At 39.9% G+C, this 25,348-nt stretch overlaps 2 protein-coding genes across 3 annotated transcripts in view; both read right to left on the bottom strand.

Annotated features, from left to right (window-relative positions):
• HSPA14 (heat shock protein family A (Hsp70) member 14) overlaps positions 1–25,322 on the bottom strand; it is a gene marked incomplete at its 5' end in the record, with an annotated part of 40,236 nt that extends 14,914 nt beyond the window's left edge. The window contains 10 exons of one of the 2 annotated variants that reach the window (XM_080812128.1): positions 7,588–7,690; positions 9,651–9,806; positions 11,557–11,718; positions 12,810–12,914; positions 13,932–14,022; positions 14,844–14,949; positions 15,074–15,122; positions 23,527–23,609; positions 23,683–23,763; positions 25,076–25,322. In XM_080812128.1, coding sequence (XP_080668254.1) covers positions 7,588–7,690; positions 9,651–9,806; positions 11,557–11,718; positions 12,810–12,914; positions 13,932–14,022; positions 14,844–14,949; positions 15,074–15,122; positions 23,527–23,609; positions 23,683–23,763; positions 25,076–25,132 — 993 coding nt within the window. Of the gene's footprint in view, positions 1–7,587; positions 7,691–9,650; positions 9,807–11,556; positions 11,719–12,809; positions 12,915–13,931; positions 14,023–14,843; positions 14,950–15,073; positions 15,123–23,526; positions 23,610–23,682; positions 23,764–25,075 lie in introns of those variants that run through there. The other variant, XM_080812129.1, reaches the window with a different exon arrangement.
• Positions 16,867–25,326, bottom strand: MSANTD7 (Myb/SANT DNA binding domain containing 7). Its single transcript, XM_080812130.1, has 5 exons — positions 25,076–25,326; positions 23,683–23,763; positions 23,527–23,609; positions 20,749–21,477; positions 16,867–20,231 (listed from the first exon to the last, which is right to left on the bottom strand). The coding sequence occupies exons 4-5, from the start codon at positions 21,308–21,310 to the stop codon at positions 19,708–19,710; spliced, it is 1,086 nt and encodes a 361-aa protein (XP_080668256.1). The 5' UTR covers positions 21,311–21,477; positions 23,527–23,609; positions 23,683–23,763; positions 25,076–25,326; the 3' UTR covers positions 16,867–19,707.
• Positions 25,327–25,348: the final 22 nt, after the last annotated feature.

Below are 25,348 nucleotides of genomic sequence, written 5' to 3'. Positions count from 1 at the left end.
GGGGGTAAGATTTTGCATTTTTGAAGTATGCAAATATAAAACCAATTCAAAATAAACAGTAAAAATTTTTATTCAAAGTCCCTATTTGAGAGTCTCTTAAAAGGTCAAAGGCTTCAGTTGCACTAGCCTGCATCCCTGAAAGGCAGTTTAAGTGGGCAGCTGCTACCCCTCTTGGACTAGGACAGGTCGTGTCTACGTGGCAGGTCTACCACTACCTCCTGTGGCTCTCACACCAGCTAGTGGTCCCTTGCCATATAATTGCATATTTACTTTTGCTTTTCTTACAGTAAAGAGTTTAATGTGGAACTTTTAAAAATCTCTAAACCCATCTCTCAATCTCGTAGGAAAATCAAAGGAAGACCAAAAGGATTATGTGTTTCAAGGAAAATGGGGAATATATTTCCTTTTCGAAGAATGGCATGCTACACTTAGTGCGGGTCTTATGTGGCTGCCAGGCAGCTTAACTGTGATGCAGGACTTAACATATTCACATAGTTCATGTGTAGAAAAAAAAGGACTTTTTTTCATATCATCTGAGAGAAAAATCTCAGCACTGGTGCATCAGGTATGGTGGATCAAATGTTGTCCTTCAGACTGACATTATATTCTGCATAAATACTACCAATACTTCTATCCCTGTAAAAGACATGACTTGCTCACTCCTAGAGAAATGAAATGAATACTTTGGAAACTCACTTGACAAGGGGATCTGGCACACTTTCTTACGTTGAACTTAATTTACATATATGTAAATCATATCTAAAATCACATTCCCACATTATATGGTTAAACACTCACTTCAGAATTCTACATATATCTTTGGAGGAGTTATACTGAATATATATTTAAAAACCACCATACAAAGGTTCTGTCCTTGGTTAAAGAAACGTGTTTTTTTTTTTTAAAGATCTTATTTATTTGACACACACACACACACATACACAGAGAGAGAGAGAAAGCATGCACATGTGCACAAGTTGGGGGAGCGGTAGAGGGACAGGGAGAGGGAGGCACAAGCAGATCCCTGCTGAGCATGGGCTCAATCCCAGGACACTGAAATCATGTCCTGAGCCAAAGTCAGATGCTTAACTGACCAAGCCATCCAGCCACCCCTACAGAAACCTATTTTGTGAGTGGATACTTTTCATGATGAAAATGAAAAAAAACCCCAAAATTATTACTTCTAGTTAAAGAGTTAAAAAAATTTTTTTAAAGATTTTAATTATTTATTTGAGAGAGAGAGAGAGAGAGAGAGAGAGCAAGCATGAGCAGGGGAGGGGCAGAGGGGGAAGCAGACCTGAGCGGGGAGACCAACTCGGGGCTTGATCCCAGAACCCTGGGATCATGACCTGAGCTGAAGGCAGATGCTTAACTGACTGAGCCACCCAGGTGCCCCTCTAAAGGATTTAAGGCTGAATTCTATACCAAAATCAACCCAAAATGTAAGATCAAACACTGACATGGTGGAACAGAAGAAAAGGGGTTTCAGGTTCGAAATCTGGAGAAATTAGCTGTGAAAGAAACATTAATTACTAAATATTTCTATTTGTCAATTTGCTATTTTTTTCAAGCTGGAATTTAAAATTTAACCTCCACTATCAGGTATTTGTATTTTTATATTGAGTTCAGATGGGTATTTTCTGGCAGCTGTGTTTTCCTATACCTGACAACTTCATTCACGTTCACGGCTGTCCCCTACAACTAACTGCTAGAGCGTGTAACCTCTCCCACACGGTGCCTCCGGCTATGAAGAAAAGGAAGGTAATATTAATCTCTTTCTGAAAAACACTGTATGATTACATTACCATGAAATAAAGTAGAGTTAAAGTACTGGAAGTTTTGGTTTAGAAGGTATTATTCTGAGTAAATGAATCAGATATATTGTGGTATTTTGGCATTTAAGTTCAAGCATTTGAGACAAAAAGGAATAATGCTCTTATTTCTTTGAGTGTGTCTCAGGAGTTTTTTTTTTAAAGACAGAGAGAGAAGTAGCCTCTGCTTATGAAATTACAACCTGGACAAGGTAGACCATTAAGGAAGGAGCAGGTCATGCTGCTGGACTCAAAAAGAAGGGAGGTAGGAGTAAGAAAGACGAGAAAAGGACCAAGCCGTGCCTCTACCTTATAATATGTTTCTTATCTGAACAATGCTTGAGACTCACCCATACTCCTCGCACTGTCCCTAGACAGAAGCCTTGAGGCCCTACTGATAAACAATGGTTCAGGAGATGCCACAGACAAGTCATCATGCAGGGAAGAGAGAATGGGTTGGGAGGCCAGTAGCTAAGGCACTTCTATCATTCTTTTTTAAGATTTTATTTATTTATTTGAGACAGAGAGAGACAAGAGGAGGGGGGAAGGCAATGGGAGAGGAAGAGGGAGGAGACTACCCAATGAACAGGGAGCCAGACATGGGGTTTGATCCCAGGACCCTGAGATCATGACTTGAGCCAAAGGCAGACATTTAACTGAGTCACTCAGGTATCCCTCTAAGGCACTTCTTAGACCAATGAAACCAAAAAGCAGAACCATTCTCCTTTAAAGCATCTGATATCAAAAGGGGTTACTTTGTTCAGACAATATGATTAAGGTAGAGAACCCTGAAATAGACCATTTACTCTTCTGCTAAGCCACATAAGTAAGGTGAAAATAATAAATTATCACAGAAAATTAATATACTAAAGGAATAATTCTTCATAATGAAGTGAGGTCTATCTCAGGAATACTGTTCCACATTAGGAAAGTATCAGCAATTTATCACACAACTTAAAGACAAATATAAAGGAAACCATAAACCTGCCTTGGAGGTGTCCAGAAAATACATTTGTAAAGACTCACCACCTATTTCATATTAACACAAGAAATGTTAGGAAAAGAGAATGCTCAATATGAGAAAGAAAATCTATTTCTTTTTTTTTTTTTCCCCCAAGATTCTATTCATTTACTTGTTAGAGTGAGCACAAGCAGGGAGGAGCAGGCAGAGGGCTCCCGCATTGAGCAGGGAGCCCGATGTAGGACTTGATCCCAGAACCCTGGGATCATGACCTGAGCCAAAGGTAGATGCTTAGCCGACTGAGCCACCCAGGTGCCCGAACTATTTCTGCCTAATTATCAGTAATCACATTTTTTGTTAGAAGACTAATAAAATATTCCTCTAAAAAAGAGAAAAAAGGAAGGAAGTTCTGACCAACACAACCAAATATATATAAAAAAGTGAGGGATACATATTTCAGAGAGAAGTATCACCACTCACATATAACCCTCTCCCAGAACTCACAGCCCGCCCCAACTACCACTCCATTTTCCCGCTGCCCTTATAGCAAAACTTCTCAAGAGAGTTCTCTGTACTCGTCATGTCCACGATCCTACCTTCTATTCTAAATTTAACTCACTCCAGTAGCGTATTTCTCTCCATTACTCCACTAACACCAACCAGGTAAGCTCAGTGGTCAGTCCTCGGGCCTCACCGGCTGGGCCTCTAACAGCACAGGCAGGTGATCTTTCCCTCCCTAACGTGGACAATTTTACTGGTCTCCTGGTTCTCATGGCTCCTCACTAGCTAGTCCTAAATCCCGTGCTACATCCCCTTTTGGCGTGTAAATGTCCAGAGACCCTGGATCCTGGTTCTCATGGCTCCTCACTAGCTAGTCCTAAATCCCGTGCTACATCCCCTTTTGGCGTGTAAATGTCCAGAGACCCTGGATCCTGTCCAGAGGTCTCTTCTCTGTTGTGGCTCTATTTGACGCAGGCACGGCTCTAAGCGGCATACAGGCACTGACGAAGGTAGATCTCCAGCTCAGAACTCTCTCCTCTCACATGTCCAGCCACACTGTACTCCCGCCCCTGCAGCCAGAGGCATCCATGCTGTGTTCTGATTCAGTCCCTAGATCCCTTACCACTCTCTCCCTGGTCCACTCAGTTCCATCTTCTACCCTCACTGCTGCCCCTCACACAACAAGCTTCTGGCACATTGCGGTTCCCTATGTCTGGGAAACTGGCAGATAGGCACACAGCTGGTTCCGTCACTTCATTCAGGTCTCATCAAAAGATACCTCCTTCTATGGGTCTCTTATTTGAAAAATCACCCTTTGTCACTAGCTATGCCCTTATCCTGCTTTATTTTTCTTCGTAACAGTTATCTTAACTGGGCATTATTTTCCTTGTATGTTCCTTTATACACGACCTGAATATTCCTACTAGAATGTAAGTTCTATGAAGACAAAGACTTCGTTACATTTAGTGTTTTATCCCAAGTGCCTAGAACCTGCTTGCACAGAATGGGTGTGCTCAATAATTAGTTGTGGACTGATTAGTAAATTAATTTGAATGCATTCCTAGGAAATTCAGAAGACTCCATGAAAACTTATTAATAGCAAGAATTCATGAAACGGCAAAAATATAGGGGTGCCTGGGTGGCCCAGTTGGTTAGTGTCTGCCTTAACCCAGGGTCCCAGGGTGTTGGGTTTGAGCCTTGCATCAGGCTTCCTGGTTGGCATGGAGTCTGCTTCTCCCTCTCTGCCCCTCACCCTGCTCGTGCTCTCTCTCTGATAAATAAATAAAATCTTTTTAAAAAGTGGCAAAATATTAGATAATAAGCAAAGTCCAGTAAGTATTCCATTTATCAGTGGAAACAAACTGGAAAATAAAAGTATAAATAACATCTCATTCACAACAGCCATAAATCTGACAGCAAATATAGCAATAATTTAATGTAACTACTAAGAAAATATGTAAGTGAAAGTACTAGAGAATATCTGAACAGAGAGATATCAACTTCTTGGTCAGGAAAACAATATACTGTAAAGTTCCTACACCATCCCAAATTATTTTACAGTTTTAATGAAACTAACAAAATTATTCCCTCTTCCTTCCCTGTAAGAGGATTACACATCCCCACCCATGGCCGCTGGCCCAACTGTGCCTCTCTGAGATGCAGCAGACTTCCCGGCCCCACTGCCAGGCCCGGCCCTGTGTCTAGTTTTGGCCAACGGTGTGTACGTGCACTGAAGTGCACCATATCGAGGCGGAAGCTTTTTAAAGCCACGCATGTTCTTGCAAGCTCTCCCCTCCTTTCCCCTCTGCCATGAGAAATACATGTCCCAAAGAGCTGCTCCTTTAGCCTGGGTCCTAAAAGGGGAAGCAGGGAGAAGAGAGCCAGAGCCAACAGACCTATAGCCACCTTCAGGAGCCCACATGAAAAATGAGAAAAGATTGTCTGCTGGAGAAAACCACTGAGATCTGGGGCTTGTTACTGTAAGAAGGTCAACAAACTACAAAGACGACTCTGTTTTTAAGTTCTCAAAAGTCTATACTTTAGAAATATCTGGGGAATGAATCTTTAACAACATTCTTAATCCTAAGAATATATTTGACCTAAATTCAAGCAACTGAGAATTTTACCACTTGTGATATCTGTATGTCAGGGCTCTATGACCAGTTAATGAAGGAAGAGAACTTACTTGTGCTACACATGACATTTCACTTCATCCTTGTAACTAACAACCCTGTAGAGTAAGTTATAATACTCACTTACAAGGAGAGTATTTTCACCGTCCTAATAAGAAGAGTTAGAGAAGGCTCAGGAAATTAAGTGATTTGGAATTAAGTCTACTCTGGAACTACTGGCCATGAGCCTTCCAGTTCAGGTGGGTCTGTCTCCAAAGCCATTCACTTCCCACCATGGCCTCGCTACCATTATACCACATCTCATTCTCCATGATCCACCCCCAGCCCTCAAGCACTGAGCACAATGCCTGGCATATTATACATGTTCAAAAAAAACTCAAAAAACAAAAAACAAAACTTCTTGAACGAAACTGCAAAGAAAACCATCCAAAAACAAAAATTCCCCAATTTCCACTGTATAGTGTATACCAAAATAGTTAAAATATAAAAACTTTCAAACCATAGATAATTTAAAAGAAAACAGCATTAAATGTCTGTCATACATCTGAACAGAGATGGAATTTATAAACTTAGAAGCAGCTGAAGAAATCAGAGTGACAGACCAATAGATTTAAATAAATAAAGGAAATTTCTATATGTCAAGTACCCTCCCCTTCCCTGAGAGGACCAAAAGTAAACAGTAAACTACATGCCTTAGAAGATTACAGTAAATTACAGTTAATATACTGATTATGTAAAACATCTGTACAAAAAAAATTTTTTAAATACTAAGATGTAAATCATTAAATAGGCAAAGAATATGAAATAATTAGTTACACAGAAGGAAATACAAGATTAAATAAATATTTAAGAGCTAATCCTCTACCAATAAAATACAAAAATATCAATTTTCAACAATTTAATGGAAATTTATCTTTGAATGAGAAGACTCAGAGTTGGCAAGGTAAAATGCGTATCTTTAGGTATTGCTGATATAGTATTAGTGTAACTCTTTCAGAAAGTAATTGAAGAGGGGGCGTCTGCGTGGCTCAATCATTAAGTGTCTGTCTTTGGGTCAGGTCATGATCAGAGGGTCCTGGGATCGAGCCCCACATTGGGCTCCCTGTTCAGCAGAAGCCTGGTTCTCCCTCTTCCATCCCACTGCTTGTGTTCCCTCTCTCACTGTCTCTCTCTGTCAAATAAATAAATTAAATCTTAAAAAAAGAAAAAAGTAATTGAAGGTAAAAATAGTCTAATACTATTTATACTCTTCAAACCAATAATTTTACAATGGGAATCCATCCCAAATATGGTAAAAACTGATGTCCAAAGATGGGCTTCACTGTTTAGTAGAGAGAGAAACCCAACTTAGTGTCCCCAATAGAACACAACAGAATGAAATAATCTGTGGTGGCTATCCTTTCCTAGGACACTAAGAATGTATTTAAAATTGTGTTTATGAACATTATACAGTAAGATGGGGAAAGGAATTAGTTATAATATTATATAAAAAATACAATTCAAAATTGTACGTACAGATTGGATCAGTTAGAAATGTTACAAAATACAACAGTGCTGCCTTTTGGTTTTTCCTGAATTTTCTTTCAGAACTACTTATTATTATTGTAACAATGAAAAAAATATACATTTTAAAGGAGTAGAAATAATCTTGGGGGAAAAGGAAAATATTAATAATTTGAATATTTTTGAAAAGTCTCAAAATACTTTGCTACATGAGCAAAGAGAAGCAGAATGCTGTACCGGTTAAGAGCAGACTCGGGACCTACAGGGAGTTAAATCCTGGCTCTACTGCTAACCACACGATCATCAGGAAATTACTCATTTTTCTGTACCTTGGTGTGTACACTCATAAAATGGGGATAGATAAAAGCACCTGCCTCATAGAGTTGTTGGTGAGTATTCATGAGTTAATTCATGTAAAATACTTAGAAATAGTGCTTTGCACATAGTAAACATGTAAGTATCCATCAGTTTTTGTTTACATCTCAAAAAACATACTGGAAAGAAACTATTCTTTTTTGCTAGGAAACTGGACCCAATATTAAAAAATTCAATTTTCCTTATTCTTTAACACAATCTCAGAAAATATTTAAATTAATAAAAATATTATTTCAATACAAGGGGCTATTTCCTGAATTCCAAGACTGATACTACTCCTAAAATAAAAATATAAAAGTATTACCTTGTTGATATCATCTGCTGTAAATCCAGTTTGTTCTAAGAGTCCTCTGATTGCTTCTATACATTTATTAAAAAGTGGAGAACAGAGAAGTTCAAATCTTGCTCTGTACACACATAGGAAAAGACATAGAGAAAAGGCTTAGTACAATTAAGACAATTTTTCTTGTGAAGAGTAATGCCCAAACCTAGTATAATGGTTCTCTTAAAGATAGGTTTATGATCAGAACAAGATATTAAACACCTAACAGTGTAATACCATGGTGGGGAGAGGACAACTAAGTTATTCACCTACAAATGTATGAAGACATTCAATGTCAAATTCAGAAGATTCTTACCCATGGCTTAGTTGTAAAAGCTTTCAAAAACCCTAAAAATAAATACTCAATGTATGGTATTTCCAGCAAAGTCATAGATTCAAATTCAAACTCCATTTGGAAGCTTTCGCTATTTTTATACATTAAAGGTTTCAAAAATTATTTCTCATTATTTTTTCTTTATAATCTGAGACTATGCTGCACGTGTTTAGTTCTCTTACTCTGAGAAGCCTGAATGCTAACACATAACTTTAAGATCTATGATTATGAAAAATGTATTCCCTACCTTCACACTAAACTTAAATGCAGATGACTGATTTTTAAAATTATTTGTACTATCTATACATACCTTATAGTTGAAATCTTTGTGATAAAGGCAAAATTTCCTTAATGAAAAATTACAAATTCTATTTCATTCCTGATAACCAAGCAATAACACGCAAGCATATACTGAGTACTTGGACAAAGTCACCATTAAGTTAGGAATTCTAGAAACAGAAAAAATACACAACACTCTGCCCACAAAGAGATTTCAGTTTAACACCTTTCAATCTTTTGGGTCATAGTTTGAAATCTCTCTTAAAAGAGCTAGCAGTGCTAAAAGAATTTTCTGTGAGCCACCAAGCTTCTGAGACTATTGAGTACTTGAACTGTGGGTAGTGCTGAGGAATTGAATTTTTTATGTTATTTATTTCTAATTAATTACAATTTAAATAGCCATAGGTGGCTAGTGTCTAGTGTATTGGGGACACAGAGCTAGAGTCTTTAGGAAAGCCCTGGGAAATAAGGAAGCTAAACTATAAGGACCAAATGAAGAGTGAATTTAACCAAATATAGTCAGTAGAATCCTAAAAATAATACTGTAATTTTGGAAATTATTATTATGTTTCCAAGTCACTTGTTAGGTTGTTGGGAGGTTTAAACAGTGAACCACTGGTAGCTATTATTAGCGTTAATAACATGCAAGGCAAAATGATAGGGCAATGTCCTCCCTCTGGATTCTCTGAGTACAGGTGTAATCACCTATAACCAACATTTTGGATTATGTAAAATATTAGGAAATTTAAAACAACTCTATGCAAATTAAACCTGTGTTTACTAAGTAAACACTAACAAAATTTAAAATGCTGACAACGGATGACAGAGGCAACAAAACCAAGACAGACATGAATCTTTGGTGTCAGAATGTGACAGAGAGCATGAACTCTGGAGTCAAACTTGTGGGGTTTGAACCCCTGTCCATCACTAATATTACACATACTTATCCTGTAATCCTGGGCAAGAATGAAACTTCTCTGGTTCTGCTTCCTTGTGTATAAAATAAAGAAAAGAATCCTACTTACCTCATTGGGTTGTTATGGGGATTTGATGAGTTAATATACATCACTACTTAGACTACAGCCTGCCACACTGTGTTAACTATTTAGTTTGACTAAGTACCGCTGAAACACGTGCAGCTCACATAAACTTAACCAACAATAAGCCTTTCTTTCAAAGATCTAGGATTCCTTTTTCACACACTGATCTTCGTAGCTGTCCTTAACAAGGCAAACAATCACAATTGAGGTCGGTAGCTTTGCAGCAGTTACTTAGTCTAACAAGAACTCGACCTTGGAATAAAGACAAGAAAGCTCTCCCTTTACTGATGGCTAATAAATCTCAAAAGAACAAACAAAAAGCCCTAAATGAGAAAATTACACCTAAAAAAAAGTCTTTGGAATTTTTTAGGTTTTTTGAATTTCAGTTTTACCTGGACACATTGCAGTCAAAATCTTGACCTTCATACAGTGAGTCAAGGAAACAATTGGCGCTTCCCAAGGTTGACAAAGAATGCTTTGCAATGTCAGCACTGTTCATCAACTTCATCATGGCTCGGGCATTCCCTCTCACGTCATGTTTGAAGGACCTAAATCAAAAATACAGTCTTTGGAGCTTAAAAATTCCTAGGCCATTTATATAAAAATTCTAATTATTAGATTCTATACATTAGAATTTATAAAAACTCAAATCTGGATAATGCCTACTAGGATAACAATATAATAAATTCATACTAATATCAGATTTTAGTAACTAGCTTTAAAACCCTTCAAAATGTCTGAAGAAATTCTTTGCAATTAAGAGTCTCCTCAAGAAAAAGAAATAATGAGTATTTTTGATACTTGGAATTGCTAAATTCTGTGACCATAATAACAGACTGTCCTTTGAAGAAGTAGAGTAGCTACCATCTTTTTGCAGATGCGATAAACAAGAGGGTGATGGAGGTCTACTGTGACCAGGTCAAGTCTCCTATCTCTCTCCCTTTATAGATGCAGCACAATCACAGTTTAATGGTATAAAATGATTGGTCCAGCACTAAAAAAGAAAAACACAAAAAAACTAAAAGGGTTTTTTTCCCCCTAAGATTTTATTTATTTATTCGACAGAGAGAGAGAGAGCACAAGAGAGAGCACACCAGCAGGGAGAGTGAGAGAGAGAAGCAGGCTTCCCCACCAATCAGGTAGCCTGACGTGGGGTTCGATCCCAGGATTCTGGGATCACGACCTGAGCTGAAGGCAGACCCTTAACTGACTGAGCCACCCAGGTGGCCCTAAAAGGGCTTCTTTAAAGAAATTTAACACATATAAAATATGTAAAATTACCATTTCTCTATCCCCAACACAAGTTAATTGTTAAAATTACTTGGCTCTGTCTCTAAACATGTATAATAACTGAAACTGGTAGTCAAATTAACAACGTCTTACCCTGGAGTTGAAGCACCTTTGAAACAGAAAGCAGTATAGGTCTTTACGAAACAAGTGAGAACCTACCTCTTTTTCAAGATGTTTTTTTACCCAGTCAGTTTAGTCAAACTGATGAAAATACTGTTTTTGGCCCCCCCCCCAAATTTTTTTAAAGAGTGGCAATGTCTAAAATATAAGCTTTATTTATTTGGCTCATGATTTTGAATGGAATAATTACACCTAGGAACAAAATTGAAATACTCCTTGTGACAGCAGATTAGTAATTAAATAAACACTCCAAAGACACTAATTCACTAGGATGTGACCATGACGTAATGTAATCTTTATCAGCTCTAACCTTTTCAAATTTGTTTAGAAGGTAGTGAGCCCTCAGTGCCTGTACCCTCCTTTATCTAGACCTAACAGCAGCACCTGAGGAATTAAGAATTTGAACTTGGAGACCCAAGTTCACACAGTTCAACATCTGGTGGGCCCTCACACAAGTGAAAAGTCTGAGCACACTGTGCTGCGAACTTGGCCTCTGCTTCCCAGCAAATGCTGGGAGAGCACAGGATAACACCAATATGAAAATATCCAATGCACTGGAAAATAAAAACAAAAAACAGGTCCTCCTTCGAAGCAGTGCAATTTAAAACAGAAAAAAACAAAACAAAACAAAAACCCTGAAGAGGAACTTCAATCAAAACATCATCAAGGGCGCCTGGGTGGCTCACTGGGTGAAAGACTCTGCCTTCGGCTCAGGTCATGATCCCAGGGTCCTGGGATCGAGTCCCGCGTCAGGCTCTTTGCTCAGCGGGAAGCCTGCTTCTCTGTCTCTCTCTGCCTGCCTCTCTGCCTACTTGTGATATCTGTCTGTCAAATAAATAAATAAAATCTTTAAAACAAAAAACCATCATCAAGTCCATTAATACTCACCTCTGAAACTCTGAAGCTAGGTACTGTGCTAAGGTTTCTGTGAAATGTGTACCTCCGATGTTATCATCGGTGTTCGTTGAAAGAACACGATATATTCCACTGTTCACTTCCATGACGCTGACAGATAAGGATGTTCCTCCAAGCTTAAACACCAAAATATTGCTTAGAAGAAAAATAACATGAGTAAGTTATGAGAGAATCACACCGTTTTAAAGGTAGGTTGGACATTAGAAGTTAACTTAGTTTAATCCCTAATCATAATAAGGAAACTGAAAATCTCACATGAGCCAACTTAGTTGTCCATGGTCATCACTTAGTGCTGAATTAAACCTAGAACCCATAACCCTATCTTCTGATTCAAAGTCAAAGTTAGTTTTTACTTAGTTGTACTGGTAAAATTTGATTTTTCTGAGTAACCAGAGTTCAAGATACTAATTTTTCTTTTCTTTTTTAATTCCAATATAATTAACATACAGTGTAAGATACTAACCTTTCCAAGCAGAGATTTGTGATTATAACAAATCATAAGAGAATTAAATATAGAAATTTTATGTGCTAATATTGACCAAGTAACTACTATAATAACACGTTCTATAAAAATCAAACATATGTAAAACTAGAAACTAATTTCTGATATTCTATGATTATCTAGTTCACCCAAAACTGATTTCCTACTGATTTAAACATATTAGTTTTTTTAGCTGTGAAATATGAGTAAGGTGAAACAACTAGGGAAAATTGGCACATCTGTATTAATCTCCCTCCCTAAAGGTGCCCGTGTCCGTTCTATTAAAACAAGTTTCGTCAACTAAATTAGGAGTATGTCTTACTATTTCATTACTAAAAGACGTCTCAAATCCTATGCTGGACTCTCCCCATCTCCTGTCAAGAAAAATGTATGTAAAAGTACTCACTGTTTCTAAACATGTTTAATAACTGGAATTGATGGAAAAATTAACAGTGCCCTAGCCTGAGCTAGAATTTGGTTGGACTTGTAAAATTTCAAACCTTTCTCCAATAAAGATAACATGAGTGACAAGAGAAGGATAGGAAAGCTCAGTCTTCCCTCTCGTTATGTCCTTTCTCTGCTCTCCTAGGATGTCTTTCTCATCTATTTGAAAATCTCCAATGCAGTTTCAGGATCTTTTTATTCATAAAGGCTTTACTTATATAACAATCCCTACTGATACAAATGTAGTAATCTAAAATATTTTCTGCACTGAAAACCTTAAAGCTGCAAATATGGTTTTTACCTTTTTCCAGTGGGGCAGTCTTGTCCAATTCCATAAGCCAGAAGAGCTGAAGATGGTTCATGGATTAACCGCAAAACATTAAACCCAGCAGCTCTGGCTGCTTCCCTGTGGATGATTTGTGTTCAATAAATTTAATATCAACATGTTCATCAATACAACATGTTCAAGTATTTTCTTAACAAAGAAAATAATGTGTGCATATATGAAGTAAGGAAAAGGAAAGCTCTCAAAAATGCCCATGCTTATAAACTTTAGAGATTAATAATAAACAAATTTAATTTGTTTAAATTAAGATACATAAATAATAAATTATTAAACATAAATTAAGATACAAATAAAGATACATAAATTAATAAACAAATTTATAATACATTTTGGAACTCTCCAGTTTCTTTAACTTAGGGTCACAGTTGTAACATCCCACAAGTTCAAGTAAATAACGCAATTATCTGTCCCAGAAGCAATTCAGATGCTTGACGAAGTCCCACAGGAGACTCTATCCTCAAGGCAAAGGCATGCATGGTTGCCAATTATACCTGAATAATGACCCATAAAAACTAAAAACTAAACCCAACCTTTTTTTTTTTTTTTAAGTTTTTTTATTTGACAGAGAGAGAGAGAGTGAGCAAGAGGAGCAGAGGGACAGGGAGAAGCAGATTCCTTGTGGAACAGGGAGCCCGATGTGGGGCTCAATCCCAGGACCTCGGGATCATGACCTGAGCCAAAGGCAGACATTTAACTGACTGAGCTACCCAGGCGCCCCTCCTCAACTTAGATATAAAGATCTAAGGTGAAGAAATTATTGCAAGTATTTTCATTGCAAAAAACTGTGTATTTTTATATAATTTCCACATAAACCACTTAACCTGGTAATTAAAAACATTTCCAATTGAAACAATTAATAAGGTACACCTAATTTCATGTTCTTTTGGCATTTCATAAAAGACAGGAAATATTAATGATCATTACTAGACTTTTTACCATAGTATTTATATATGTAACTATAATCATCTGTTTACAAATACAATTTTATCGCCAAACGTATTTTCAAGTACAATTTTACCTTTTACTACATTATGATATGAAATCTGTATTTCCTTTAAGCAAATAAGATAAACTTACCCAAGAGCATTTTTTTGCTTTTCTCCAAAATCAAATGGAACAGTAATAACTACATCATTTGCATCTGAGCCCAGTACAGAATGTGCTGTTTCTGTGTATAAAAAAATATAAAAATAAATTCTAATGACAAAAAAAAAAATCACAATACTTTGCAGTTTACTAATTTGTGCCAAAGACCTTCTCACTGTAAAGATTTTCCAATTCACCTGATTGCCCACCCCACTCATTTTCTTCCCTGGCTCTCTTAAATCGTGCAGAACTTTCTGTGGTTTTGGCAGTTTGTGGACATGGAACTAGGTACTTTCCAAAAAGCCTGGCTCTTAGGCTTCAAAATGGCAACTATCTCCCAAATTAGACTGGTTCCATTAAGAATGAGCTGCTAATCCATGAATATGAAGACAAGCAGCATATTAGTTCAACACATTAAAAAGCTGCCTTCCATCCCAAAAATTTATAATGTAATTCCAGAGCTAAAGTGAGACTTATAAATACTCTACTCCAGAATTTTCCAAACTGTTCCACAGCATGCCACTCAGCTTCGAGCCTTCATCAGAAGTGGTGGTAAGCCAGACCTGCTTCATCTGCCTAAATAACTGTTCAAGGAGCACTGTTAATCTTGAGCTAAATGTTGAGCTAAATCTTGAGATAAAATGTTCATTCTTCACCAAACTTATCTGGTCACTTCAAGAAGCTGTGAAAATGCTAACCTGGCCCAATCCATAACGTTACTTCTAAGGCAACCAAAGTCAGGGAAGGAAGTCAGTTAATCAAAATCACACGGCTGGGTAGTGGCCCAGACAGATCTAGTGTTAGGTCTCCTTCATCTGTTCCATTACCCTGCTTCTCTCCAGATCAAGAAACATCTCTAACTTTTTTTTAAGGTCAACTTTTAAAAGATCTTTTGCTCAATACCTTTCATCTTACTAAATATCAGTCTGGCAACATCTTCTGGGTTAACAAACTTTGTTCCTTCTCCAGTATCTACTTCGTATCGTAACTTTCCATTTTTTTCAGTGACCTATCAAGGAAATTGTTAAGTGTGTTAGATGAGGAATAATTTTAATAAAAATACAAAATTTCAAAATAATATTATAGGTTATGACTTTGGCAATTACTTTGTGTAATAACAGAACCATACTCACTAAACATTTACTTTCCTTGATGTATTTCTGAGCCTGTGGATCATCAGAGCTGTCCATAAAGATAAAGATAAATATTAAAATCAGTATTGTTGATGTGTAATATTTAAAGATTATATTTTTCAATACCACTAAACAAATATAAAAATACAAGCAATTATTAAGTGGCCTAATATTAACAAATCATGATATAGAGGATAGGATTAAATGGATATAGTATTTACAATGGTTAGTGATTCTATTAAAGTGTTAATCTTTACATTTGAAAGTAAATAGCTCTTATTTTTTCTGATCTTGTTATTAACAGATACTATACATCTGGGGATAATTTTTCATAATATCAGTGATTTTATGTCATATACTCTCTCACCTATGATCTTGAAGACCCAATCCCTGAGATGAAAAGGGCAAGAAAATATTTCAAAGTAAGGGCAAACCAGAACACCTAGCACCATCTTTGTTTCTTGGCTTCTGAAGATGAATCAACACGCAGCGTCAAAAAAATTGAGCAAAAGTACACATGTTGTAAATGGAAATGTGCAATATACTGCAGGTACATAGATCTATAATGTCCTATACAAATTATGTAGGAAATAAATGTGTATGGAAATGAGAAAGTAACAATGGGTGTAATGTTGCTCAAAATACCAATTTGCAGACTACAAAAATGTTCTTACCTATTATTACCTCACTTGATCTTCACAACACTTAAGTGGGGTTAATTCGACAGGTATTATTTTAGAGAAAAGAGGTCCTTAAAGAATCAATGACTTATAAGCTAGTAAGGGGTCTTTTCTAGTCAATTTTCTCTAGCAGGCTAGTGCTGTTTGCGCTTCACCAGCTGCCTCCCAGTAAGAAGGTAAATGACGTAAGTACTCCTGCCCCTTTGAGCAGTGACAGGAGTCTCTCATCCTTTGCTTAATTTCATCTAGAAATTAAAGTAAATCCTTCTAACCCTTCTAACCCTAAATTTCATCTAGAAATTAAAGTAAACCCTTCTAACAAGGTATAGCTATTCCGTCCAGGGATCAGTTTTAGTAAGAGGAGTTGGGAATGAATAGGGACTATCTGCTGCAGTTACTGAACACCTGAGGACCCTAACCTGTGTAAACAAGAGGAAGACAAAAGGGGTTTCCGATGGACTCATGCAGCTCAGAAATCTGTCTAGAACACTTGAAGATCCCTCATACTTCCTTCTCTATTACGTAAAAATTGACAGAGAGGAAAACAGGTAAGGAGCTTGCCCTAAGTCACAGGGTTAATTCATGGCAGAAGGGACTGGAATCCAGATCTTTAATACGAAGTTTAGTATTCTTTTCACCTCAGTCCTCCCTCCCTTCCTTCCTCTAAATCCAATAATCCAGTATTTAGACTACATCCTGGACAACTATTTTAAGAGTAAGAAAAAAAGATGAAGTCTACCCATTGTAATCTTTTTGCACCAATGTAATTTCAGCATGACACTTAACAGTTGTGTTCTTCAGAAGAGAATTTCAGTCAACCAGGACAATTTACCCTGTTATCTGTAAACGATCTGTGAGCTATCTCAGACAAGGTAATTTGCCAGGAAAGCCTATATTATGGAATTTAAAGAACTTTTAGAAATGGAAAATTACTTCTCAACTGCCCTGCAAAGAGGGCCCTTCTTGTGTGAGGACAGGAAACACAGAAAGCTCTTAGAGCCAGATACAGGCGAGACCCTGTGGATTAGCTGGTAAAGAAAAAGAAAGCAGAGCGTGGACGTGACAACACATGGTCATGGATATCGCCAGAAAGTAGCGGACTGACCCACAAGTACATACAAGTGAAAACTTTATTTGTCCACACCAGGATTAAATCACTTAACAGAAACACAAAGGACGGTGGGAAGTTGGCATACACAGCACCTCATTTACATCATGGTCTTTAGGTGGTCGAGTGTTAATCCCACCACTGTATCACCACCTCTATAAGCAACGCCACTTTCTCTTCCTCGTCCTTCCTTAAATGTCTCTTGCACCGTCAGCAGGCTGTTGGACCTGGCACACGCAGCACTAATGTGCCCCAGGGTCTTCTTCCCCGTTACTGTCACAACACGGCGCCGTGTCTGAAAGCGTTTTTACATTCATCTGTTCAATTGGCCCTCACGACATTCCTGTGAGGTAGGTAGGAGGGTCATTCGTTTCTCCCTCTGTGGGCGAGGAACCTGAGTCACAGAATGGTAAAATGACCTGCCAAAGGACGGGCAGGTATGGCTGGGCCTAGAGCTTAGGCAGGATTTCTGAGCTTGTTCTCACTCATTGTTAAGGGCCCCCCCTTAACAATATTTCGCCTCTTTTTCTGTATATTTCATTAAGAATTTTCACTTTAGTTTTATTCTCACGTGAAGGTTATTTTGCCCAAAAGATTTTCACAATACTACCTTCCAAGTTTTACTCCACTTTTGTTCTTTAGCACTTCTTATCTCAAATAAATCCCTGCCTATGTACCTTGCTACCATTAAAAGATTAATAAAGTACAGGCCTAACTCTCCTTCAAGTACTGCCCTGTTTTTCCAGAAAGTCTACATATCTACATTAGTGTTATCCAGTTATAAATGACATACATCCCTCCATATAAAGGCCTAAAACAATTTGACAAAATGCACATGTATAGATATATACCCATTTCACTGCCTTAGTATATGCTTCTTTAAAGCAAGGAACCTATGTATGGTGTGATGCTTATTTAAGCTGAGTATATTAATAAATACTAGTATCACAGAATGCTTCCTTAAAATACAATTGTTACCAATAATTCAAACATACAGTATGTGGCTGTAGCTGAAAACACTGCAATTAAAATTTCACTTCGCCTTTTTTTGTTATGCCACTTACGACAATTTTTTTAGAACTGGAAGGTACTAGAAAAGTCATCTAGTACAAATCTCTCCTTTTAGAGAAACTGAGGCACAAACAGGGCAAGTCATCTGCCTGATGTAACAAACTGTGACAGGGTTAGAACCCAGTTCTAACTGGAGTCCAGTGTGTTCTACCACACCAGCTGCCTTCTACATTCATCTCCCACTCATCAGAACAGCTTGCTCGCTTGCTCGCTTGCCCTCTATTCATGGTTCCAGGCATATTCCCACTATTGTTTTGACTATTTCTCTATGGATCTATATTGCCAGCTTAGGTAAGCACCCAAGCCTACAAAATATAAAACAAAATCTCTTCAAACATGCCTACACTTGTTTTGTTTATTTGTTTATTCTTAGCCTGTAGACTGGAGGAAAGCCTTTTAAATTCAAAGGCTCCTATCTGTATCTCCTGAAAGTACTAACTAAACCACTTAAAAGCTTTAAGTTAGTTTAATGATGGCCAGTAACGGCATTCCTTCTAAAGTAAACTGGAGTATGGCTCAACACCTTCATATCTCCTAGAGAAGTATGTATGTTTTGGGAGGGAAGGGGATGTGTCTGTTGAGGGCTTTGTGCTTAAAAGCAGTTAACTCTGCAGGCAGTCTTTATCCACACCATCCTCAATTGTTCCCAAAGCTGTCCTCTTCCACCATATGCCATTAACAAGGTGAACGTCTGTTTACACGGCATGAGAAAAAGTGATTTTGCAAAGCTCCCTAGAAGGACAGTTTTCCAGGGCTTGCCTTCTGTAACATGTGAGACAGAAAAAAGGCTAACAGAAAAGAACGAAAATTAGCTAAAAGCATTTGGAAAACAGACTCTAAATTGTTTCCACGTGTTGTTCAAATGATACCCAACCTAAAGACACGTAATTATGCATATAAAGGGACCCAAAGGAATGCAAAGAATTTACTTACATTTAATGTTTTATAAACAGCCAATACCTCATTAGAGATTATCAATATGAATCGTAACACACAACTGTGGCTCCCTGTCCATTCTGAATTATACTCTTATAATGATAAGACACTCAGAACTAGTAAAATGGAGGGAATGATGGTTTGACCACTGAGTGCTTACTAGTAGGTATGTCACAGACACAGCAGAGAAAACATAAGAGATAAAGGTACAAATACATGTATCTACATTAGCCTAATGAGCTACATAGAGGAATTAAAAAAATGAAGATCTTACAAGAAGCAGTCAGGTTAAACTAGTAAAGATTCAAGCAATGAGGTCATGGTATACACCGTAATTCTGTATCTTGTCAACTAATGTGCCTCACCCTAGCCTTACCTCGGCCAAGGTCATATGCATTAATAACTTACATGTATATAGTGTGTAGTGCTTTTAAACTTTCAAACTCTTTCACATCTATTAGCCATTTGATCCTCACAACAACCCTGTGAGGTAGGCAGGTCAGGAGTTATTACCTAGCCCCCATTTTACAGATGAGGAAACTGATGTAGAGGTAAACTAAACTGCCTCGCGTCAGAGGGAAAGCCACAGCTAACTAGCTCTCTGGACTCGGCTCCAACTGTTTTCTAGGAGACCGCTCCTCACACATCCGGGAGGTCTTTCAATTAGTGGAGAAGCTTGGGGGAAAGCAACTAGCGTGGATCTTCCTGCCACCCTGCGTATTAACGGTTCATCCACTCTTTTTCCCGAAGGACCTGTAAAAGGAGCCAGGGTACCAAAAGGCAGGTGTTGGACCTGGGCTTCTACCAGTTTAGGAAAGAGACTCTTTTGCAATCAACTCCTAACTTTTGGTATTTGAAATTAACCTCTGAAGCAACTTTTCAAGCCCTAGCTGAAAAGCACCGGTGGCCTCTTCCACTGCCGTTGCCAAGCGTCTGACTGCGATCACGGCATCCCTGCGGAGCTCGTTGGCAGTGTCTTGCTGAGCACTGGCCTCCTCACCAATAGCAATCAGCCTGTCCAATTTTTCTTCCTCACGCTTTGAAAGTTCTCGTGCCAACCTCCTGTTTTCTGCCAACTCAGCTGCAATAGTCCTGGCCACTGACCGCCTTCTTCGCCTCGCCCACCTTGGAGGGGGCTCACTGGTCAAAGGCCTATCCCCACCAGAAACAAAAGGAACTCTGGAGGAGACGACCGGAGGCCGCTGTGTGGAGGCCACCCCAGGAGTGTTCCGGCTGGTACTGGCGCAGGGACTGGGCTCACCGGACACACCCAGTCTGGTCATGGGGCTGCTCTGACAGGGAGCAACTGCACCTCTGAAAAGGTGGTGGGAACTGCTGTAGCTGGGGGTCCCTTGAGAGCACCCTGAAAAACAAAGCAACAATGTTGCAAAGAGGACATTCCTGCGAAGGGAATGCTTGGAGCCAGCAGCGGAGCTGAGAGACAATTACAACACTGTGGTAGTTCCTGGAAAGGCCTCTTTCCATAAGGGGTTGGGAAGATTTCAATGCCTTGGTCTGGACACTTCTGCCGACTGTTATCTTCCCTCCAAAACCTCCCCGCTGCCTTCCTGAACCCCCTTCCACGTAGCCAGCCAACCCAATCTCAATTCTCATGTTCCTATGCACCCACTATAAATAATGCCGAAACGAGTCTGGTTCTAAAGAGTACTTTTTCCACATTTCAAAAGATCTAATACCTTATATACCTAGGGTCATTGCTTTTGAAGACCTGGAGCCCCTTACCTTACGAGAAGGCTTAAAAAACAGAGGGCATGGGTTAGAAATGGAGACAAAGTTGAAGAGAACACCATCCAAATATATATTGCTGTTTAGAACCAAGTGACTCTGGTACCCCAATCCTTCACATGCTTGGGAGTTACCTGCACCCGAGGATTCATCCCAGGAGTCCTCGAGGTCACTGGTTTCTCGCATCTGGTCACTGATTCTCAGTTGACAATCCTCATCTGATTCCTTAACTGTTTTCAAGATAGGCTGATGATCTGCTGCCTGAGTCCTTTTTGCTCTGAGAAGGCTGGTGCCCTCCTCCCCTGGGGTGTCAGAGGCCACTAGGTTCTGATCACAGTGCTTGGCCCAAGCAGCATCCTCCATTAAGTTGTCTGGGTCAGTCACTATCTGATTTCGGAGAAGCTGATCCAACGTATCATAAAACGGACAGTGCGGCGGATCACCCATACTTGTGGCATGGGCAACATACGCCTTTAAATACAACGCCTTCAGAACTTTAAACTTGGAGCGGCACTGACGTTCGGTGCGGCGGAAGCCTTCCTGCTGCATTCGCTTAGACACAGCCTGATAGACATCCGCATTATGATGCACAGTCTGGAGGCGCTGGATATACTCTGCCTCGCCTAGTATGGAGAGAAGAGTTCGCGTCTCCTGCCGGGACCACCGGATGCCCGCACTGCTATTGGAACTGGCCATAGTGGACGGGGAAGGAAGGCTAGCTGCAGGAAGCTCCTGGGCAGCAAGGTGCAAGTCTGAAGGTGTGGGGAAGCTCTGTGTGCTCTCAGTGTACTTCCGGGAGCCAGCCGATTCTTCCCTCTCAGGGCTAATTGTTGAGAAGCCAGGTCCAAGGACCGCATTTCTGGCTGGAAGGCCATAGGGGAATGAGAGTTACAGGGAGGGCGTAAGGATAACTGTGGCAGCAAGTTAGGTGGTGCTACCTGTGAGTAGGGTGCACACAGGCAGGACGCCAAGACCAAGAAAGCCCAACTGTGAGGGTTCGCCCAGGACAGGTACTGGACCAAGGGCTCAAAAGGGCCCTACTGGCTTGGTAAAAGGGGACTGACTCCTCCACAAAAGAGAGAGTGCTTCTGAGGCCGAGACCTGGTACAACTGTGCCTATCTGTAAAAATCACCACTGTCTTGTAAGTAGGCTAAGGGGGGAATACCTGGGCCAAGAGACAGTTCACTCTAGAGAAGTGCCAGCAGGACCATGGCGGAACAGCAGGTCTGAAGAGCACTCATCCTTTACCAGCCTTGGCCTCAGCAGCCTGCTGTGGTTACATATTACATCTGACCGTCACCATGGCACTTTGTTAAAAGACAACTTTGGGGGCCAGAAAAGTAAGCTTAATTTCTTCCTGATAATACAAAGATTTTGCATGGTATGGCAGAACACAACCGTATCATTACTCTGATCATCTGCCCTAAACAGCAAAATCCAACAGGGCCACCAGGAGCTAGATCTACAGAAATGTTCTGTATTTTGACTGTATCAATGTCAGTATCCTGGTTGTGATACTGTACTGTAGTTTTCCAAGATATTAGCATCCAGAGGAAGTGGTAAATCCAGTAATACATTGGGTCTCTCTGTATTATTTCTTACAACAGTACGTAAATTTACAATGACTTCAAAATAAAAAGTTTAATTGAAAAAAATCCATACTGTTGGCTTCTTTTAGTGAATATAGCTTCAAAGCCATCTAGAGCTTTTTAGAGGTTTTATAACCTGCAAATCTTGACACCAATTGATTTATTTTCAATATGCGCAATACTCAGTTTTGTCAACACATAAACGGAGAGGGGAGTATATTTATCATCACAAAAATTTAAATTCTGTCCAAAATACCATTTTTAACTTAGTGCACAAATACCCTAAGAAAAAAAATAAATCAAGTTCAATTTAACTAAATACAGGTAAGGGATAACAAAAAATATCTGTATGTATAAAAGAAATAAATATTAGATTTATCCATAACCCCCAAATCCCAAGATCCACACGGGGCTTTTATACTTGAATTCTCAACTGAACAAAGCAGAAAGGGAAGATGAACTTGGGGCTAAGAGTTAGAAGTCCTGAACTGCAGTCCTATCTAGCTCACCCCCCTTACTAACCAAGCAATTCCATAACTTCTATGTGTCTTGATTTTCTCATCTACAAATGGGGAGGAATCAAACCTGCCTTACCAATCTTTTAGGGATTTGAGAGGATTAAATAATAGATGTGAAAGCACTTTGAAAATTTAAAAACACTGTATCAAGTATTACTACTCCAGTGAAAATGAAAACCCCTAATTATTATGGTAATCTATAATTTGAGGAGACAGAAGTCTGGAGAAGCAAGCCTCTTTAATCTTTTAATTAAAGATACAACAGATGATTAACCTGATTCTTACTTAACATGTTAATTAAGCTGTTTCTCTAATGATTAAATTTGTAAGCCAACTGGAAAAGTTAGTTCCCAGAAAGTGTCACAAAAGGACCTGAGAGAGAAAATCAATAGCTTCTATATAAATTATGACCAATTGTAACAAATTTTCCAAAAGTCAGCTACAGTACAGAAAAGACTTCAAATTCCCAAAAAATCTTTCAAGTTCCCTCTGCCATGTAAAAAGATGAAAAGTCCAAATTACCACTTCTAAATGAAACATTATCAAACTATATGAATGTTGGCATTCATCAATAAAAACAGATCTCTGAGCAAAAAAACAAGTATCTGAGTGAATCCCATCCCTGAGAAAATACAACACTAATCATCAAAAGAAAGAGCCTACTGGGATAATCTCTGAAATGATTCAATCATAAAGAGCAACAAAAAAAACCCAAACTGATGTTTCTAGTTTCACTTCACATTATGCTTAGAATGTATGAACACATTTTATTTCCATATGTAAAAGTATTATTTTATTCCATACCTTCTGCCAAGGATCTGCTTTACTTTCATTACTGTATTTGAAATATTTCTTATTCTACTCTGTTTTGCTGCCAATCCAACAACCTGAAAAAGAACAGCATATTACAATGCATGTAATTTTACTTATTTCAAAATACAAACATGAGGGGAATAGTACCTCTTCGTTTTCTGTGTAAGCAACAACAGCTGGAGTAACTCTGTCACCTGCATCATTTGCAACCACATCAGCCCGGCCATCCTGGAAAAAAAATACACAACTCTATTAGGTCTTTTTTGGGGGGTGGGGGGGGAATATAGACACACAGACACAGACACAGACACACACACAAATAGTCTCATCAGACATATGCGGGTCAGTTTTACCTTGCCATACCTGTAGGAAAAAAACCACTGTATCAATACTTTAAACTTGCAGATTTAATTGCCATTATTAATTTCCTAGATTTTTCAATCTGCTCTAGTCAATAATTGGATCAAACATAATAACTTTCCTGTATACAATAATAAGACTTATTATATCACCCTTTCCAATTTTCTTTCTTTCCTGACAAATACATCTTTCTTCCTTTTTTCTACGTATGATGAGGTAGCACTAAATCCCTTTGGTTTTTCTTTCCAAATCACTTGACACTTAAATGCAAGACTAATATCAGGGGAGTTCATTATTATTGTTCCTTCCACCTCCCCACTGATGAGAAGCAGACTACAATTTCTTGTTAAGCCCCCTTATTCAAGAAAGGTCAAGTCAGTAGAGCATGCACCACCAACTCACTTCACGAGCTTCGCGGGATCACCAATTCCAGCTCCAGATCTCGACCACCCGGTCCTTTCCTGGCAAACCTTTGAAAACCTCCGGATCGAGCTGTTCAGGCCCGCCTCCCGGCCAGCAGCAGCCCTGCGGTCCCCGGGGACCATCCCCCTCCAAGCGGCCAGCATCCACGAGGTCCTCGAGACCCCTCCAGGGCCTCCTGCCGCTCTGACATCCCCCGGACCTCCCAGGCCCCCTGCTGCCCAGACATTTCCCCGGACCGCCCCTCTTACGGCGTCCAGCGCCCACAAGGTCCTCGAGACCTCTCCCGGCCTCCTGAGGCCCTGACGTCCCCAGAACCGCCCCTCTCCCGGCCGCCCGCGGCCCTCATGTCCCCGAGACCCTCCAAGCCTCCTGCTGCCCTGACGTCCCCGGGCCCGCCCGACTCCGAGCCTCCAGTGCCCACGACGTCCCCGAGATCCCTCTGGGCCTCCAGAGGCCCTGACGTTCCCGGGACCGCCCCCCTACAGGCCCCCTACGGCCCGGACGTTCCCGGACCCCGCGCGCCCGCGTCCTCACGACCTCTGCCAAGGCGCAGGAGCCTTTTCGGAGGAGCTGCGGAGGACCAGGCCGGGTCCTCCCGGTCCTTCAGCTCCAGATTCCCCGCTATAATGCCTTTCCGCACGACATTCCTAGGCCGGCGACACGCTGTTCACAACCCCACAAGAGACCAAAGGACTTGCCCCGCACCCGGAGAACTGGAGGGCCATCAGGCCGGAGCCCAGCTCCCCCAGTCCCTCACCTTATAGACGGCCACGCAGGCTGATGTACAGCCAAGGTGAACTCCGATGGCCGCCATGAGGCGGCAGAGAAGGCGGCAGCAGTAACGAGTGGTCTCCCTGTGGCAACAGCTTCGGGCCTCGGAACAGCCCCATCAGGCACCGCGGAAACTTCACGTTCCCGCCCGCCCACTGCGTCCGGTCCATCCGCCGCGGCCTCCCGCGTCGCCACCAATCAGCGTGAAGCTTTCGCCTTTCCTTTCGGACTGCGGGCGAATAGCTTTTACTGCGTCCTC

The sequence above is a fragment of the Martes martes genome (genome assembly GCF_963455335.1).
Source record: "Martes martes genome assembly, chromosome: 8".
Lineage (NCBI taxonomy): Eukaryota > Metazoa > Chordata > Mammalia > Carnivora > Mustelidae > Martes > Martes martes.
Note: the sequence above shows the minus strand (reverse complement) of the source record. Positions and strands in the feature narration are given on the sequence as shown.